This window comes from Caenorhabditis briggsae, assembly GCF_000004555.2.
Source record: "Caenorhabditis briggsae complete genome, chrX, whole genome shotgun sequence".
Classification (NCBI taxonomy): Eukaryota; Metazoa; Nematoda; class Chromadorea; order Rhabditida; family Rhabditidae; genus Caenorhabditis; species Caenorhabditis briggsae.
Genome location: NC_013491.2, coordinates 13068745 through 13085943, shown reverse-complemented (window position 1 = coordinate 13085943; position 17199 = coordinate 13068745). Strand labels below are relative to the sequence as shown.

At 38.3% G+C, this 17199-nt stretch overlaps 3 protein-coding genes across 3 annotated transcripts in view; 2 read left to right on the top strand and 1 right to left on the bottom strand.

Moving 5' to 3' along the window:
• CBG16716 overlaps positions 1-2041 on the bottom strand; it is a gene marked incomplete at both ends in the record, with an annotated part of 3787 nt that extends 1746 nt beyond the window's left edge. The window contains 4 exons of the mRNA XM_045239982.1: positions 1418-1532; positions 1589-1680; positions 1735-1890; positions 1937-2041. Of these exons, the coding sequence (XP_045096045.1) occupies positions 1418-1532; positions 1589-1680; positions 1735-1890; positions 1937-2041 (468 nt within the window). The remainder of the gene's footprint in view (positions 1-1417; positions 1533-1588; positions 1681-1734; positions 1891-1936) is intronic.
• On the top strand, positions 375-824 carry CBG16717 (the record flags this gene model as incomplete). The annotated part of the gene is made up of 2 exons (XM_002645011.1): positions 375-485; positions 765-824. Coding segments are annotated over 2 exons (171 nt in total), but the record flags the coding sequence as incomplete, so codon positions are not given.
• A 5797-nt stretch (positions 2042-7838) lies between the features above and the next one.
• CBG16715 overlaps positions 7839-17199 on the top strand; it is a gene marked incomplete at both ends in the record, with an annotated part of 13519 nt that continues 4158 nt past the window's right edge. The window contains 28 exon segments of the mRNA XM_002645009.1: positions 7839-7908; positions 8311-8484; positions 8812-8937; positions 9695-9865; positions 10215-10334; positions 10379-10498; positions 10723-10870; positions 10915-11213; positions 11260-11436; positions 11483-11647; positions 11695-11826; positions 11891-12031; positions 12076-12204; positions 12258-12518; positions 12562-12671; positions 12721-13123; positions 13143-13424; positions 13477-13641; positions 13723-14031; positions 14079-14477; positions 14700-14819; positions 14872-14997; positions 15086-15271; positions 15319-15642; positions 15690-15773; positions 15819-16147; positions 16195-16479; positions 16526-16663. Of these exon segments, the coding sequence (XP_002645055.1) occupies positions 7839-7908; positions 8311-8484; positions 8812-8937; positions 9695-9865; positions 10215-10334; positions 10379-10498; positions 10723-10870; positions 10915-11213; positions 11260-11436; positions 11483-11647; positions 11695-11826; positions 11891-12031; positions 12076-12204; positions 12258-12518; positions 12562-12671; positions 12721-13123; positions 13143-13424; positions 13477-13641; positions 13723-14031; positions 14079-14477; positions 14700-14819; positions 14872-14997; positions 15086-15271; positions 15319-15642; positions 15690-15773; positions 15819-16147; positions 16195-16479; positions 16526-16663 (5493 nt within the window).

The window sequence follows — 17199 nt, the reverse complement described above, 5'->3', positions numbered from 1 at the left end:
AGATTTAAAATTTCCTCAGAATTTCGAAATCCCGAAATTTTTAAATTTTTAAATTTTTGAATTTCAGAGCTCCAAAAACTATGAATCTGAGAACCTTTCAAAAACTCAGAACCTGAATAATCTTAGGATTTCAGTTTCTAAATATTTTACACTATCAGAATCTCGATATTTCTCACATTCGGAGCCTCAAAACCTTAGAGTCTCATGAACTTAAAATTTCTGAATCACAAAAAATGGAAATCTTAAAAATCACATCACCTTAATATTTTCAAATTTAAAACATGAAAGTTCCAGAATCTTAGAAACGGATTTGTAAAATTATACTTTTAAAAATTTTGTCTCTGAATATTATAACAGTTTTTCAATTTCACATTTTTCAGCCATACACCAATGAATCATCGGAAATTTCACCTGAAATCGAAAAGAAGACATCATTGGGTAACGACATGTCTCATCGAGCAGCAACAACCGCCAGCGTGCCAAAGGTAATAATTGACTCGGAGAACTACTTTTGATTCTCCCTTGTGGTCAATTTGTCAGCTTTGTTGTCCTTGAAATTTTTTGTACTTACTACCCATTTGTTGCCAATGTGATAAGTATTTTTGACCCGCCTAACCATATAAACCTCCCCCCATCATCTCCTCCATCCAGGCTGAGACCATTCATTCCGCTTTTTTCCCAACCATTTTTTTTCGTTCCATTCTCCTTCCCCTAGATTTATGTTTGCTCGTATCAGTTGTTAAAAAACAGTAACTCATTTCCAGAGAGTACTTGATCCCGTCAAGTTAGTGGTCGGTGATCTGCCATATGTTGATTCGTCATGAATTGCTCACCGATTTTCGAAAAATTCACAGAATTTGAAAATCACTTCGAAACCCTTTTATTTTATGCCATGATTTTTGTCTCATTGTATTCTTATCTAAGTTACGCCAATTTCTTTTTTATCCTCTGCTCTCTCAACTTTGCTCTTGTTTTTGCTTTGTATCAATAAATGAATTGATGATAATTTGAATTTATTAGAAATCTGTCATGATTTAATAGAACTTTGTGTATGACAAAATGATTTGGCAACTCGATGATTGGAATTTGAATAATGTGAATGATGGAGGGGGGAGTATATGAGTGAACACCATCAATCACACATTTCGAAAAATAGTTACACTCTCTCATTTCGACTGATGAAGAATGGATGGTCAAGGTGTCGAGCCTTCTTATATTCATGAGATTCTCAGATTCTGAGATTTTGAGACTCAAACCTCATAAGATTTTGAGAATTAGTTCACAAGGTTTGAAACTGTTTTTTTAATGAAAATTTTAAAAAGGACTATAATATTTTGCCCCAAACTTTTTTGATTCCGTATTTTCTCAGTTTCTTTTAGTTCACAATCTACCGCAATCTAAGTTCACATTCACGTACCTTGTAGTTGACTGAACCGTTTCCCTTGAATTCCGGACTGCTGTTTCTGCACTCCAACTGTTTTTTCTCTTCGATAGATGGGCTGGAACAATCAATATGATCTTCATGCTCTCTCCTAGACATTTTATATAATATTTTTGTCAGTTATCCATTTTCAAAATTCCTACCAACCTGTAGGTGTGCTTTGGTCGATCCCATGGTTCTGGAGCGTACTGCGAGGAGTAGTAGTATCTTGGAGCGGCTGGCGGGTATCCTTCTTCGATCTATAAAACATGACTTTTTTAATTACCCTCCATCTCTTTTCTGTTCAGAGTCACCTGTCGTGAGCGTCTCTTTCTTTTGGAGGACTTATTGTGAACTATCTTCAAAATAAGAAAGCAGATGAGACCGATGACAGAAATACCGAGAACTGCGATCGTCAAATTACGAAGATCCATTATATAGTCCGTCATTCTGTGCATGTCGTCGGCCACCTGAAATGAAAATAATTTGAGGAAAAGCAGAAAATGATAAATTTACCTGAATCATCTTTGGAATTCCTTTGAAGATCATGTTCATGTCCGGGTACTGGTGATGGTCCATCATGTCGCCTGGGTTGTGGTTCATGCTCTGACCACTACCCATCCCTCTTGATTTTGATTTTGGCTCTAGATTTAGAAAACATGTGAAAAGTATAAAAATCTAAGTGAGAGGCGATTTGTCATATGATTATGACAAAGGTGGGAGGGGAGAAACAGAAAGCGAGAAAACTAAAGAACACAAATCAAAACACAATAAGCTCCAGATGTTTCGGACGAACCACTGATTCAAATGAATAATTGGATAGTTAAAGGATAAGCTATTAATCAAAACTATTGACTAATTGTTTTAATTTTTTGAGAGAAAAGAAAAAAACCCAGATGGTTCAAATTTGTGGCGCTGAATTTTTTCGGACTACACAACTTTGATATAGAATTCAAGCCTTAAAAATGAGAGTGTGAATTGAATGGAAATGAAGAATCATGTTCAAAAAAGAGTGACAGATACTCAGAAAAAAGGAAAAAGTCACAAAACGTTTCGCCAGTTTCATTGGCTTCGTTTAGGAAGCGAGGGCACGGGACGGCAGTGGACGGGTCCAGAGAAAAAAGAACCCGTCTAATAGGTCCTCGTTTTTCCTCTCGTTTTCTACTATGAGCCAATTGGGCTCTTCAAAAAATCTGAGAAAGAGTTGTTTCGTTTTCTAAGGGTCGTTCTCGTAAATGAACCTCCGGGGAGTTGTTTGGGTCGTCCAGATGGGATATGGGCATTCAGTCAAAGTTATGAGTTGGTTTGGACGCATACGTTTTTTGATAAATGTTCAAATTGCAACAACCAAAAATAGGCACTGATTTTAAGAAAAAAAGACGAAAGTGGAATTTTCATGAGTATGAGAATGAGAACAAGTGGTCCATAAAAATTTGTTTACGACTCGTCTCACGAGTTTTGTTATTTTTCGTTCTACTAGTAGTAATACTTAGTACTGTTCACGCCATAATTGGCTTAATTTCAAATTTCAAGCCTGCAAACTAAGCATTTAGTGATAAAATATCGCGAAATAAAAAACGATGGGCCGTGCAAAAAGCGGTGTCATCGAAAGAAAACGAATTACCGAAGTGAAATATATGAGGGCTAGTGTGTGTAAACCTTCGTGGGGCCTCCCCTTCCCGACGCATCAGCAACGGACCTCCTTCCCGACCGAAGGATTAGAGATATGAACAATAGATGCGGTGTGGATGGGTAAGACGACACAACCGAAACAGCGGTGATGCTGCTGCTGACTTGGGCTCGGCACCGAGACACACAAAACAGCTGACCAGCAAGAAGTTTTGTGATAATCAGAAAAGAAATGGTGAAAAAAAGAAGAAGAGAGCAAGAAAAAAAAAGAAAAGAAGGGAAAACTGCGAGGGCGCCATCGAAAAGATATGAGAAAAATGAAGAGGATGAGAAGGATCCGAGGCAGGGAAGAATGATGGGATATGTTTATAGATTGGTGGAAAAATAACATTAGTGTGAGGCATGTGCCCTCGTCCGGACCCAAAGGCGATGAGAAAGAAGACACAGCTACAACATGATTTGATCGGATTGAGGTGATTTTCTGGATTTACAACGCAAATCTTTTCACTTTCTGTTTATAACATTTATCAATCGAGAAAAGTTTCAATCAAGCGGATGTGAGATGTTTCTCGGAATGGCTTTTATATCCTTCAGATGGTGGAAACAAAATATTATGGGATTAAAAAAATGCAAGAGCTCGTTTGTAACTAGTTTGTTATTCACAAGAAAAATTAACATACTAAATGGAGCCTACTGAATCATCGTCGCTGCTAAAAATTTCAATAAAAAACAACCCGGATATTTCTCTCAATAACATAACAAGCTGCTTTAAGATAATTAGGTGTCGACTTCTCGAAAAAAAGGGAAACGAATAAAACAGACGACTCGACAACGAGCACAAAAACACATCAAATGTTGTCGGATGGGACAAACGACACCGAATGACAAGAACACCTGTCTCGAGAGTACTGGCCAGTGATTTTACCGCATGTCAGGAGTGGGTAGAAAAAAAGAGAAAAAAGTTCCTGTGTGTGGTGGTCCACACACGCACACCCACGAGACTAGGTGGTGTAATATTGAGAAGGATCGATAAAAAAGGGACAGAGCAAGTAGGTTATACAAACATCTCAACGATGACTCCATCGGGGTCGGGTCCGTCATTCTCTTTTATCATGTTTGTGGTTGGAGGTGTTGGTATAAAGGGTACGGTTTAGGCAAACACTATATGAAAGGTAAAAAATGATTGAGCAGTTTTTTGAAGAGGTGCAGAACCCAGTCATCATAATAAACAGAGAATTGAGAAAAGAAAAAAAAAACGTTGTAGAAAAATATGGTGATCATAACTTAAATTTAATGGCATACTTCCTCTAATGGAAGCCCACACAAACTTTCAACATCGAGTTCAATTATCTCGATTTCTGTAAAAGATATAAAAATTTGTCAACTGATAAATTATTTATCATGTTACAACAAAGATTTTATGAGTTAACAAAACTTTGATACCTTGCAAAGGAGTCGAGATAAATGAGCTCAAATTTAAAGGGTTGGGTGGGCTTCTATTAAAGAAAATATGGTATATTCAACGATGAAATTGTGAATATATAAACTTCCTTATACAGAATTCATCATTTTCAGATGCATTTGTTTTTTTAACTGAACAAACAATGGGTTTTACAAAGTTACACCAGCCGTGTACAAATTGTTCTACGCTTGAAACACGTCCCAATTTAGTGAAACTTTTGACACCCTACAAATCTAATAACATCACAGAGAGCTAACACAGAAAAGAAGAGGTCTCTCTTTCTTCGTACTTGTTCTGTTGTCAGGACTTCACTGTGTTGTTTATATGTGGTGGTCCCTTCTTACTACTAGTGACTCACAAATAATATTGTTTTGCAAGTCCAGTACCTTTTTCAAAGATATACATTTAAAATGGGAAGCAAAAGAGGAAGGAAGAACAAAAGGCAAATGCTAACATAATTTTTTTTCGGTGAAAAATTCATTTGGGTCGTCCCGGCGAGACGTCTCTCTTATAATCCACCCCGAGTGGGTGGGAAAAACCGAGACACCACACCACAATTGATGTACATTAACACCGATGGGGCGTCTCGTTTTTGTTGGGAATTGTTGTGGGAAATGTGAACCAGTTCAAGACGAAACATGTGATTTTTTGAGGAAAAATCGAAAAAAATGTAAAATACCGTAAATGTTCTAATAGCAATCCACTCTATACGTGCATTTTGAGCTCAATTATCTTGTTGCCATGAAACATATAAAATATTGACCAACTGAAAAAATGTTGATGATATTATGATAAACATTTTGTCAATTGACCACTTTTTGATATCTTTTGAAAGAACCGTGATAATTAAGCTTAAAGTTAATGTATAGGGTGAGTTTCTATTAGAGCATTTATGGCAGTAACTGCACAGTAAACTTTAACAAGTATATATGCGCTTGTATTGGTAATTGTAAACAAAAAAACGGTGACTAACTTAGGACAAAACCAGAACCACAAACGAACTCGCCAGAACATAAACGCAGAAATGGTTGAGCGAGAGGAGTGGTAATAAAAGTAAACGGTCCGAGTAGCTCGCAATGGTCCCTCAACCGGGACTAGATTACGTAACACCTCTGCCGGTTATTGCGTTTGCTAGGCTCATCAAACAGGTGCATGTGCAAACCTTTGTGTTAGTATTGGATGACGTGATTAAGTGGCAGAGGAATCCTTGAAGATTAATACAAGAGAATGGGATACTGGTTGGGAAAAATGAAGAAAACGAGATAATTATATCGAATTTAAAACAAATTTTGCATTTGAAATTTGAAGGGTTGAGCAAGATTTTATTCAGTATATCTCTCAATGAAAAATGTGGAAAATGACGATTTGATGAAAGTGCTCATTCCCAATAGGGGTTCACTAATAGTTCAAAAGTTGTGAGCTGAATTTGAAAGTCTCGCATTCTTCGTCTCACAGGGGAAGTACCCGAAGTGAAATTTCGCTTTTTCTTAGATGTTGGTGGCAAAAAATGTCTCGTCGCTGGACTAGCACAAAACGGATAATATAAGGTGCCCATAGGCAGGTTGAGCAGAATGGCAAAACTTTTTGTGATTTTTCCAAAAAAGTGGGTCAAGTCCATTCAAAAAATCATAACCTTGTACAGATTGAAGGTAGAAAAATATACTAAACTGTCTTTTGTAGAACAGATTACAGGCTACAAAAAATCTAATTACATCTTTATTCTATCTCTGCAAAGAAATTTACTATGATAGGAAATGTCCGAATGGTCCGATCGTATGAAATCAAAAGATGTCGATTTTCGAAAAAACACCTTTGGGAGACCATGTCTATCCGATTCCTTTTATGTCATAATGCACAACTGTAGTCTCAAATATATAGCTCACCGTTCATTTAAGAGAGATTTTTGAAAAAAATAATATTTTTAAAGTCAATTCCATGTACCCACATGATATTTTTTAAACGCATTTTTCCATATACAACATAAACGCTCGGAGAATGAAATGTTCAGTTGGTTTAGTTATTTTTTGACAGAAAATGTTCAAACCGTGATCAAGAAGTCAACATTGTCGAAAAAAAATTCACATGTTAAAAAATACCATGTATAGGGGTACATGGAATTGACTTTAAAAAATTATTTTTTCAAAAATCTCTCTTAAATGAACGGTGAGCTATATAATTGAGACTACAGTTGTGCATTATGACATAAAAGGAATCGGATAGACATGGTCTCCCAAAGGTGTTTTTTCGAAAATCGACATTTTTTGATTTCATACGATCGGACCAATCGGACATTTCCTATCATAGTAAAATTCTTTGCAGAGATAGAATAAAGGTGTAATGAAGTTTTTTGTAGCCTGTAATCCGTGCTACAAAATACAGTTTAGTATGTCGTTTCATCTTCAATCTATAGTAATTTATTTTTTGAATAGATTTGACCCACTTTTTCGGAAAAATCACAAAAAGTTTTACCATTCTGCTCAATCTGCCTAAGGGCACCTTATATTATCCGTTTTGTGCTAGTCCAGCGACGGGACATTTTTTGCCACCAACATCTAAGAAAAAGCGAAATTTCACTTTGGGTACTTCCCCTGTCAGTAAGTGTCACAAACCCCTTTTCCCTTTTTTAGTTGTAAAATTCAAGAATGGTTAATTATAGGGTTCATTTTTTTGAAACCTTCTGAACAAAGTTCAAGTAAGTGTCAATTTTCGAATGTTTTTGTTTGACAAATTTGCAATTTTTCTGTCCACATAATCTTCATCAAAATTTAATTTTGTACGGGAGGTGCAGCAAAAAATTTAGAATTCAGTTTGAACGAATTTTCGCAAGTTCTTAGGAATACTGTCAAAATTATTGGAGACATTTTTCAATTACAACGTTCTTGAAAGTAATTTTGAGCAACAGCATTTGCCCTGCGCTAATATAAGTCCACCCTTCCGTGAATTTGAGCTTAATTATCTCAGTTCCTACGAAAGATATTAAAATTTTGTGAACTGATAAAGTATTGGTATAAATATAAATATGAAAAATTTTTTATCAGTTGACAAAATTTGGATAGATTTAACACACATAGAGATGATTGAGCTCGAAATTGACGGCTTGGGTGGGCTTCTACTAAAGGAAATACATTTTTCTTTTGAACATAAGTTGACATTGAAGCAAATTCTACAATTGTTCTGATTAAACTAATTTTTCCAAGCTTTCTAATACAACCCTTCTGCATTTTCAAACATATCCATGACGGATACTGTAATCCTACAGTGTTTTTTTTTGCTGAACAATGCCGACATGTTGAAACACATCCATCTATTTTTAGACTTGATTCAACAATGACAACCCCTGAGCCAGCCATTACAATTTTCGCCCCATCATACACACAGACAAAAGTACTGGTCATCGGTTAGACCAGTAGCTTCTGCGGCGAAATGCTGATGGACACAGAGTGGGGGGTGCTCAGGGTTGTTATTATTTCAGGTGATCAAACAGAACCGTCTCGCCTACTGACAACGCTTCTTCGACATAACGCCAAATCTGGAGAGCGGAAAAGAAAACAGCACCAATTGAAGGGAGGCCCGATCCCCCCGCGCGGCACAAAAGACACAAACGATGCGGTATTCGGATGGTCGACAGTCCGACAGTTGTACCAAAAACATCATGACGATTCGACTGCTACTATTTTATTCTATTACAGGTGAGTGCCATAAAAAAATAAATTGTTAACTTTCTTTTCGATCTGAGAAACGTCTAGGGGAAGCTACACGACTCACAAAGTATAACTGAAGCAATTTATGATATTTTCAGCCATAATAACGAACGAAGTGCATGCCGTCAAAAAGACAAGCGGCTTGATTGGCCAACCTTGTCTCACGAATGAAAAACGACGCTGTGTTCCAGACAATGCCGAGTGCATCGATGAAATTTGTATGTGTGCCGGCTTCTACAAAGCCATTGATGGAGCCTGTGTCACCGAAAAAAGTAAGTGGTTGAATGAAAACAACAACGGAGTAAGAGGAAAAAGCAAAACGGATATAAAAAGAGAAGAGAGGGGAAAACGAGCTGACTCTCCCTCGTTAGGTCAGATTTTCAAAACACTTGAGAAGAAAATGAGAATGAAAAAAAAATATAGGAAGGAGACTCACTCTCTCATCCAAAATACATTTATATTCTCCATTTTCATCCCATCCCCTTTTCTTTTCTCCTCCATCTTCGTCTTTCTTCATCTTCTTCACCTCCTGCTCTCTTCTTTTTTTCATAGTTTTATTTCCTTTTTTGCTTCGCCCCTCATCTTTTTTCTCATTTTAGGTAAAACACTCAAACAACAATGCCGTGGCGGTGGCGATTGCCACGGACCCGGCGAGTTTTGCTCTTCGTTCTCGATTTGTATGTGCCTGAGCACTCATGTTGATGTCGGCAGTCAATGCAAACCGGGTAAGGCCAAAAGGAAGACGACGGCTCATCTATCTCTCTTTTCACGGTCAAATTCAAGTAGCCAAATAAGTAAACTGATGATGGCGGACAGGGATAATCTGTTGACAAATGAATCCTAATCAGGGTGACAGGCAACAGAAACAGAAAATGTTGACTTTATGAAGTTAAAGTCGTTTTGGAGTTACAAAAATTTAAAAAAGTTACAAAAATTTAAAAATTTACGAAACCAGCAATAAAGTAACGTTGAACGAAAAAAATTTTAGTGAAATGATTATTGATATGAGAATGTTCGTTTCTCACTCAGGAGGATAAAATTAATAACTTTCAATTAAGAACACAAATGAAACATTTTCCATAAAATCCAAAATAAATTTTTCAGAAACTCCTCCATAGAAAAAGTTCCATTTTGTAAAAACTACCATATCCCATAGGCTTCCACTTTGAGCGCAATTATCACGGTTCCAATAAGCGATATAAAAAATCTGTGAGCTGATAAAGTATTGCTAATATCATTATAAATAATTTATCAGTGAACATTAATTTCATATCTTTTGAAAGAGCCGAGATGATTGAGCTTGAAGTTCAAGTATAGCTTCTGTCAGAGCGAACACGGAACAATGCTATCAGAGTCCTTTTACTACAGTTCCTACCGTAAATGACAATATCTCATTTAGTACAATGCGAGAAACCAAATCTCCCAAAATGCACAAGTTACTCAACCGTTCACTCGCCAGCAATCATTAACTACTAATTACAGTAATCTACCCTGGCCAACACGGGTGTGAAGACACGATTCAATGCAACAAAGGCTTCCCAGGTGCTAATTGTGATGTTCACCGGAATTGCGTGTGCCCAGTTGGTCTCGTTGCTATTCAACAAACCTGTGTATCAAACGAGCATGCTGCTCATCACCCACCTATTCGAAATGGTATGTTGAATCCAAAGGCTAGTGTCGGAAAGTTATGATGAAGTATAGTGGTGACAAGAAGACGAAAAGTGAGAACAGGCGCTTTAGGTTGGTTATGAGTCATGCGTGGCTGCCATGGACCACGTCCATCAATCATAAGAAAAATGAAAAATTTAACTCTAGCACTCTTGTCATATGATTCTCGTTTATTCTTTCGTCCATCGTTTTGCTATCAGCTCTTTTCTTTTTATTTTTGAGAAGAGGCGCTTTTTGAACCTCTGAATTTTTCCAAGATGCGCTTAGTTCTGATATTATGGATTTTACCAGGTATTGTACTGAATTTGGAAATCGCTTATTTCTGAAATTCCAGAAATAATGCTGCAAAATGAAATTATGGCTGATCACCGGACAATCAATCGTTCTGAGTTCCGAGGAAACTTTTATAGAAGAAGGAATTACGATGGTCCGAGAGCTTACCAAATTGGTCCAGGTAACATTAACCATATAATGTGTACCATTCCAATAAAATTTTAGATCTCACATGCTCCTATGACAACCAATGTGCCGGTTATCCCCTTGCCATCTGCGATTCTGTGTGTAAATGCGTGAAAGGCGCACTGAACACTGGTACAACTTGTATTGCCACTTCCACAGGTATGGAAACCATTTTACTGTTTTAACATTTTCATTTCCTAATTTTTTTCTTTAAAAAATTGAAAAAAAACTCTTTCAAACTGTAATTTAGAAGTGCCAAATTCAAATTTTATAGTAGATCAAATCTTCGCGCAAATTTTTTGGGAGGGCAAAGAAAGTAGAAAAGAAGAGCTTCATCTTGATTTATTATTTGCAAAGATAATTTTTCAACCATTCGATTTTAGCTCTCCAATCTTCCGTCGCATGTCCTACTGGTCAGACGTACATTCGTGAAGCTGGAGTATGTATGACAGTTCAACAACCTGGAGAGCCATGTCAGTACTCTCAACAGTGCTCTGCTTTGGAGCCAGGAGCATATTGCTTGAAGATGAGGTAACTTTCAAACGAACTAGGGACATCTTTTTGCATTTCTTCAGATGTGAATGTGTTTATGGAATGAAAAAAAGCAGCAACGGGTGCACATTTGTCAACAACGACTGCAAAGAACGAGGACACATTTTCATTAGTGAGATTGGAGAATGCAGAGAAGTCATTCCACCCGGAGGAAAAGGATGCTCCCACAATCTACAATGTTCTGGGGCTTATCCGGATGCCACTTGTTTTATGCAAACCTGTACTTGTCCTCCCAATTTACCAGTGGCCGCTGATGGAACCTGTGGCAGAAATTGTCCGGATAAACAAGTCTATTCTGGAGTCACTGGAGAATGCCTTCCAGGTGAGGGAATTTAATTCAAGCGCTTAATTCTATGTGGAACGTTTAGAAAAACAACCCGGACAAGATTGTATCTACTCCTCTCAATGTCAAGCCGTTTTTGGTGGATTGGTATGCGACAAGAACACTTGTCGTTGTCCAAATGGGTTGGTGTTCGATGGATTGAAATGCTCACAATCTTGTTCTGGAATCAAGCGAGTTATTGATAAGGAAATTTGTGTTGAAGGTAGACTTGATAACTATGATGATTTTTATAAACCTTTGTGTTTTAGGTTGTCCATCTGGCCTGGTTGAAGTGGCTGGTCGTTGTGTTAAACAAGTCTCTATCGGTCAACCGTGCTCCGCAAATGCTCAATGCAACTTTGGAAGCTTCTGCCAGAGTGGAACTTGTCAATGTCCACCTGGATTCTACGTTATGGATAGCCAGTGCCGAGCTAGTAAGTTTCAATTATGAAATTTAACATTTCAAGAATCTATTTTTCAGTTGAAAGTGACCCAAATGGAAGTTGCCAAAACAACGAAAAATGTACAAAAGGATCAGTGTGCTACAATGGAAAATGTACTTGTCCAAGCAACCAGGCACTGGTCAATGGTTATTGTCAGCAGAATCGTGCAGGTATGTATTTTTTGTCTTTTCATCCACTAACCCAACACCCAATTAACCAACTAATCACCTCCAGCTGCCCTTGCCTATAACACTGCACTAAATAACATCCGCAAAATCCGACTGAGATTTGCAAGTCAAGCAAAGTCACGTAACTCACCCCAGCTACTAACAAATGATGATAATAACATTGATGATGATGATGAAGCTAACTCTGGTTTGTGGCCAAATTAATAATCCAAAGTTATTGAAAAATTTTAGTACCGATTGGAAGTGCATGTGTCCGAGTTGGAGTCACATGTGATGGTGGATCAGTTTGCGTAGCTGGAATCTGTGTCTGTCCGTTGGGAAAAACGCCAAGGAACGGAGTCTGCATTGAGCAAGTAGCAGGTAACCTGAATCTTTGATTTTTTGAAAAAAAAAGTCTGGAATTTTCTTTTCAGCAAGACCAGGAACGTCTTGTAGAAATGGAGAAGAATGTGTGGAGAATAGTTACTGTAGTGAGGAAACTCATAAATGCGAATGCATCAAAGCATCTCAAATGGTCATCGGTGGAGAGTGCCGAGAACGGCTGAAGGCTCATCCAGGCTACGGATGCACTATGGGAGAAATGTGTGTTGGCAATTCAGTCTGTATTAATGGGAAATGTGCTTGCACTGATGGAAAAGTTGATATCAATAAGATTTGTGTAGAGCCAGTTTCAGGTTTGGGAGAGTTTCAAAATCCAACTAACTGAGAAATTTTCAGCGAAACCTGGAGACACCTGCGGAAAAGGAATCGTATGCAATGGTGGAAGCTATTGTAACACAGATTCTAGGAAATGTGCTTGTCCCAGAGGCGAGAATGCTATCAATGGGGTGAGCTTCAAAAACCGAATTTCTGAATCTCAAAAAACTTTATTTTCAGATTTGCAAAGCTTTCACATTTGTTTATCCGGGTGATCTTTGTACCGAAGTGACTTCCCGTTGTGCTGGAGGATCCTACTGCGCTCGTGGAAGATGTGAATGTCCACTGAACATGAATGCCGTTGATAAGAAATGTGTTCTTCAACAAATCGCGGCTCCTGGTGAGCACTGTTCTGAGAGCATCACGTGCACCGGATTTTCGGTTTGCAAGTCTAATAGATGTACTTGTGTGAACGAAATGATGATTCGAGAGAAAATGTGCGTGCAGAGAAAAAAAGTGAAGATTGGAAGATCATGCAGTTTGGAAGATCAGTGTCTTGGAAACTCGACATGCACTGATAACAGTTGTCAATGTCCACCTGGTCATGCTGCAAGCCTGAATGTCTGTGTTCTCCGAAAAACAGGTAAGTAATTTATCTCTAGATGTCCAAATCCTAACAGTAATGGCTGGAATTACAGTGACTCCTGGATACCTGTGCAATCCTGAAGATATTTGTACTGGCCAGTCTGTTTGTATCAAAGGTGTCTGTCAATGTCAACCAGACTATAAGCAAATGCATAATATCTGCGTAAAGAAAAATATCGGCGTTGAAGGAAGTCCATGTTCAAACAGAGACGATTGTGGGGAAGGACTAACGTGTTCTTCTGGAAAGTGTTCCTGTCCAGAAGGACTTTTCTCAGTTAATGGAAGATGTAGAAGTTACGGTAAGCTAAACGAAATTCGAACGAAGTTTTCAAGCGAAGCTGAAAGTTTTAGTTCAAATGGGACATACTTGCACTAGTGATGATAGATGTACTGATAGAAACGCGCTCTGCCAGGAAAACGTTTGCTCCTGTAAATCAGGATTCACCAATATTACTGGACAATGCTCCGCGAACATTGTGCAACCTGCAGAACCAGAAACCCTATCTCAAGTGAAATGTAAGTGTACTATTTTTGTTTTTGTACGTTTTTTTGTTTTGTTTTGTGTGCCGTGCATTTCAAAATATTACGCTTGTTTAGCTGGTCTCATTGGTCATATCTGTACAACAAATGACCATTGCAAAATCCTTCATTCACACTGCCGTCGGAATGTTTGCATTTGCAAGGATGGATATAGAATTTTCGGGTCGACACAGTGTATTCCAAGAGTTGCAAAACCCAAGGAGAGAAAAATAGAAAAAGCTAGCAAACTAGTAGAGCTCGGAGAGCAATGTGATAAACTATCACTTTGTCAACGAGGTGCAGTTTGCAAAGAAGGACACTGCTCCTGCCCGGAAACCTTTTTTGAGAGTGATGGTGTTTGTGTGAAGAATGTTGCCAGCATTAAAGGTTCGTGTGCTGATTTTTTGTGTAAACTTTGGGTTGTTTTGTTTCAGTTGTTGTTCCTCCCCTATCATCTTGTTTGAATGGTGAAGAATGCAGTGGGAATAGTGAATGTGTTCATGGAATGTGTTTCTGTAAAGAAGAGTATACCTTGTATCAAGGAAAATGTCAACGGCTAAAAATAGTGGAAAAGTTGAGAGTGTTGGAAACCAAAAAGATTATCAACCCGATCAAGTCTTTTACAACAACCAAAACGGCTACTACAAGTATGGCGACTACTGTAGCTCCAACTACAGTAACCCCAACAACAACCCCACTGTTACAAACAACTACTACCACTACAACTACTCATGCTCCTTTAACTCCTATTAGAATATCCATGAAACTAGGATCAACACCTCAACCAGCTCCCCAAGTGACTCCAAATCCCAACTACGAATACAAATGGAAGCGTAAGATTAACTAATTTTTTGGCTTTCAATTTTTTATGTTTTGTTCAGTTTCCAAACCCGGGCATCCATGTGATAATTTGAGTTTCTGCATTAGTTGTTCAACGTGTGTTAATGGTTTCTGTCGTTGTCCGGAGGGTCTTGAGTTGTACGGAGAGGAGTGTGTCAGTCAGATTGAGGGTATTTATTGACACCTTCAATCTTCAAAAAATAATTTGATTCTAGCCACAAAGTGTTTGGCATCCAACCAATGTCCATCAGGAGCTCAATGTGTCAAAGGAGAGTGCAAATGTAAACCAGGACTCGCGATTTCTAGATACGGATTTTGTGTTCCTATTACTTTTGGTAAGGGTTTAATCTTTATAAACTTGAAGATTTAATTTTGCATATTTTTCAGCTGAACCAGGAACTTCGTGCGCATACGGAGAAAGATGTCAGAAGGATTCTCACTGCGCCGATGGTCTCTGTACTTGCAATGAACCATTGATACTGAAAGAAAACAAATGTGTGAAATCCCCAAGAGGTTAGTATTCTTCTTCTTAACAGTAACAAGTTTTCAACTGCTTGAATGTTCTTCTACTAACCCATTAACTAACTGCATGATCCTTTAGAGAAGAGATTTGTAAGTGATGTGCATCGAAAACTTCTCCGTTTCACACCAAAGAAAAAAGCGAAGCTCGGAGAATATTGTTATCGTGACGATCACTGTGAGAGTCAAAAGCAGTGTTTGAAAAATGTATGCAAATGTGGTCGAAACTTTGTGCAATCTTCGTTTTCATGTGTTCCAAGGATGTCTGGTAAGAACAAAAATGGTTCAGGATGCTCACAACTCTTCCATTTTTAGTGGTTTCTTCACTTGCTCTACCCGGCGAGTCCTGTCGCAAAGGATTCTGTGTAGGAGGTTCTACATGTTCTAACTTCATTTGCAAATGTCCTGACGACTACTTCAAACAAGGAGACACTTGTGTTAGATATGAATCCCGAATTGGTGCTCCGTGTGGAGTGTCTACTGGATGCTCTGGAGGATCCACTTGCTCTTCATCGTTCTGTCAGTGTCAGGATCAATACGACGCAGATGTAGATGAGTGTTATCCATACGATCCACCAGTGAGATCCAGAAATATCAAAGGAATCAGTGGTAGAAAGAAAGTGAACCGAGTTGTCAGTGGTAAGTGTAAAAACTTTTATTAGGAAGAATTAAATAATTCCTTACAGCATCTGGAATCAACTGCCCCATTGGATACGATCTAGTCAACGGGATGTGTGTCAATAGTGAAACCTTATCGGTTATCCAGCTGGGTAAATCTGATGGACTCTAGAAAAAATTATTTTTCTATGTTTTAGCGGCTCCTGGAGGTGCATGTGAAGATGGAACGATATTATGCACTGGAAACTCTGTTTGTGCCAACAACGTATGCATTTGTCCTGGTGGAGAAACCGTACAAAACGGAACCTGCGTATCTATCAACACCTACTCAGAACCTGGAGAACTGTGTGATCTAACAAACACAATATGCACAGGAAACTCTCAGTGTATAGATGGAATATGCAAGTGTCCCAACAACCAAGGAGCTATTAATGGAAGATGCTCGAATATGGGAAATGTAAACTGTGGGAATATTCAGTGTGGAACCAATCAGATTTGTATCCAGGACTTGTGCCAATGTAGGCCGGTAAGATTTTCAAACTCCGTAAAGTTTCTAAAAAGATTCATTCTCAGGGCTACTACCAACAGCCTGGAAGTTGTCTAGGTGATCGGTGCAACTGTATCCAAGAAACCGGAATTTCACCTATTGATCCATGCAACACCAGACAATGTGGAATGAACCAAATGTGTATCCAAGACCGTTGCCAATGCAGAACAGGCTATTTGGTTCTAGCGGAGACCTGTGTTTCTGATAAGTGTAATTGTGTGCAACCCTCAGTCGATTCATTCGGAAGTGGCTGTCAAAATCAGTGTGGAAACAATCAAATCTGTATTCAAGACCAGTGTCAGTGCAGAGCGGTAAGTTATTTACAACAAGAGCTCGCAATCTAAATCTAACTTTCAGGGATATTATGCTCAACCAGAGACATGTATGGGAGACCGGTGTAACTGCATTGAACAGTATGTTCCAGACAATGGCAGTTGTCAAAGACAATGTGGAAATAATCAAGTCTGTATTCAAGATCAATGTCAGTGCAGAAATGTGAGTATTCTTACAAGGGAAGTCGTTTTAGAAAGGGGTTGAGAATTTGCTCATTTTTTGACAGCGGTTAGTTTTCTTAACCATTGCAAGCCCCTCTTTCCTCTGTGATATCGCCTCCTGGCAACCTCTCGTGAACACCGTTCACAACCCCCGCGCACTCTCTAGTTTTCAGTGGTGAGGTGGCCGAGTGGTAGTGGCGAGGGTTTGTAAGCTGAAGGTCTCGAGTTCGATTCCATCGTTTTGGAATTGTTTTTTGTTTTTTTTTATAGAATTGCTAGGGACCTATCTCGGGCTCCAAATAAGTTCGTGGCACGATTTTTCTAGTTTATGTCGATTCTTAAACTTTGAAAAGCAGGAACCACCAATATTTTTCAAAGTGTTTTTTTCAGAAATTTTCAAAGTTTTTGATGATCAACTCCATAAGAAATTTTCGATGAAATTTTTTTGTTTGAAATTTCTCAACTTTTTTACAGAATGTTTTTTGTGAGTTCTAATTCGTTTCTCATGCTTTTCTTGCTCTTTCTCGACTCAAAATA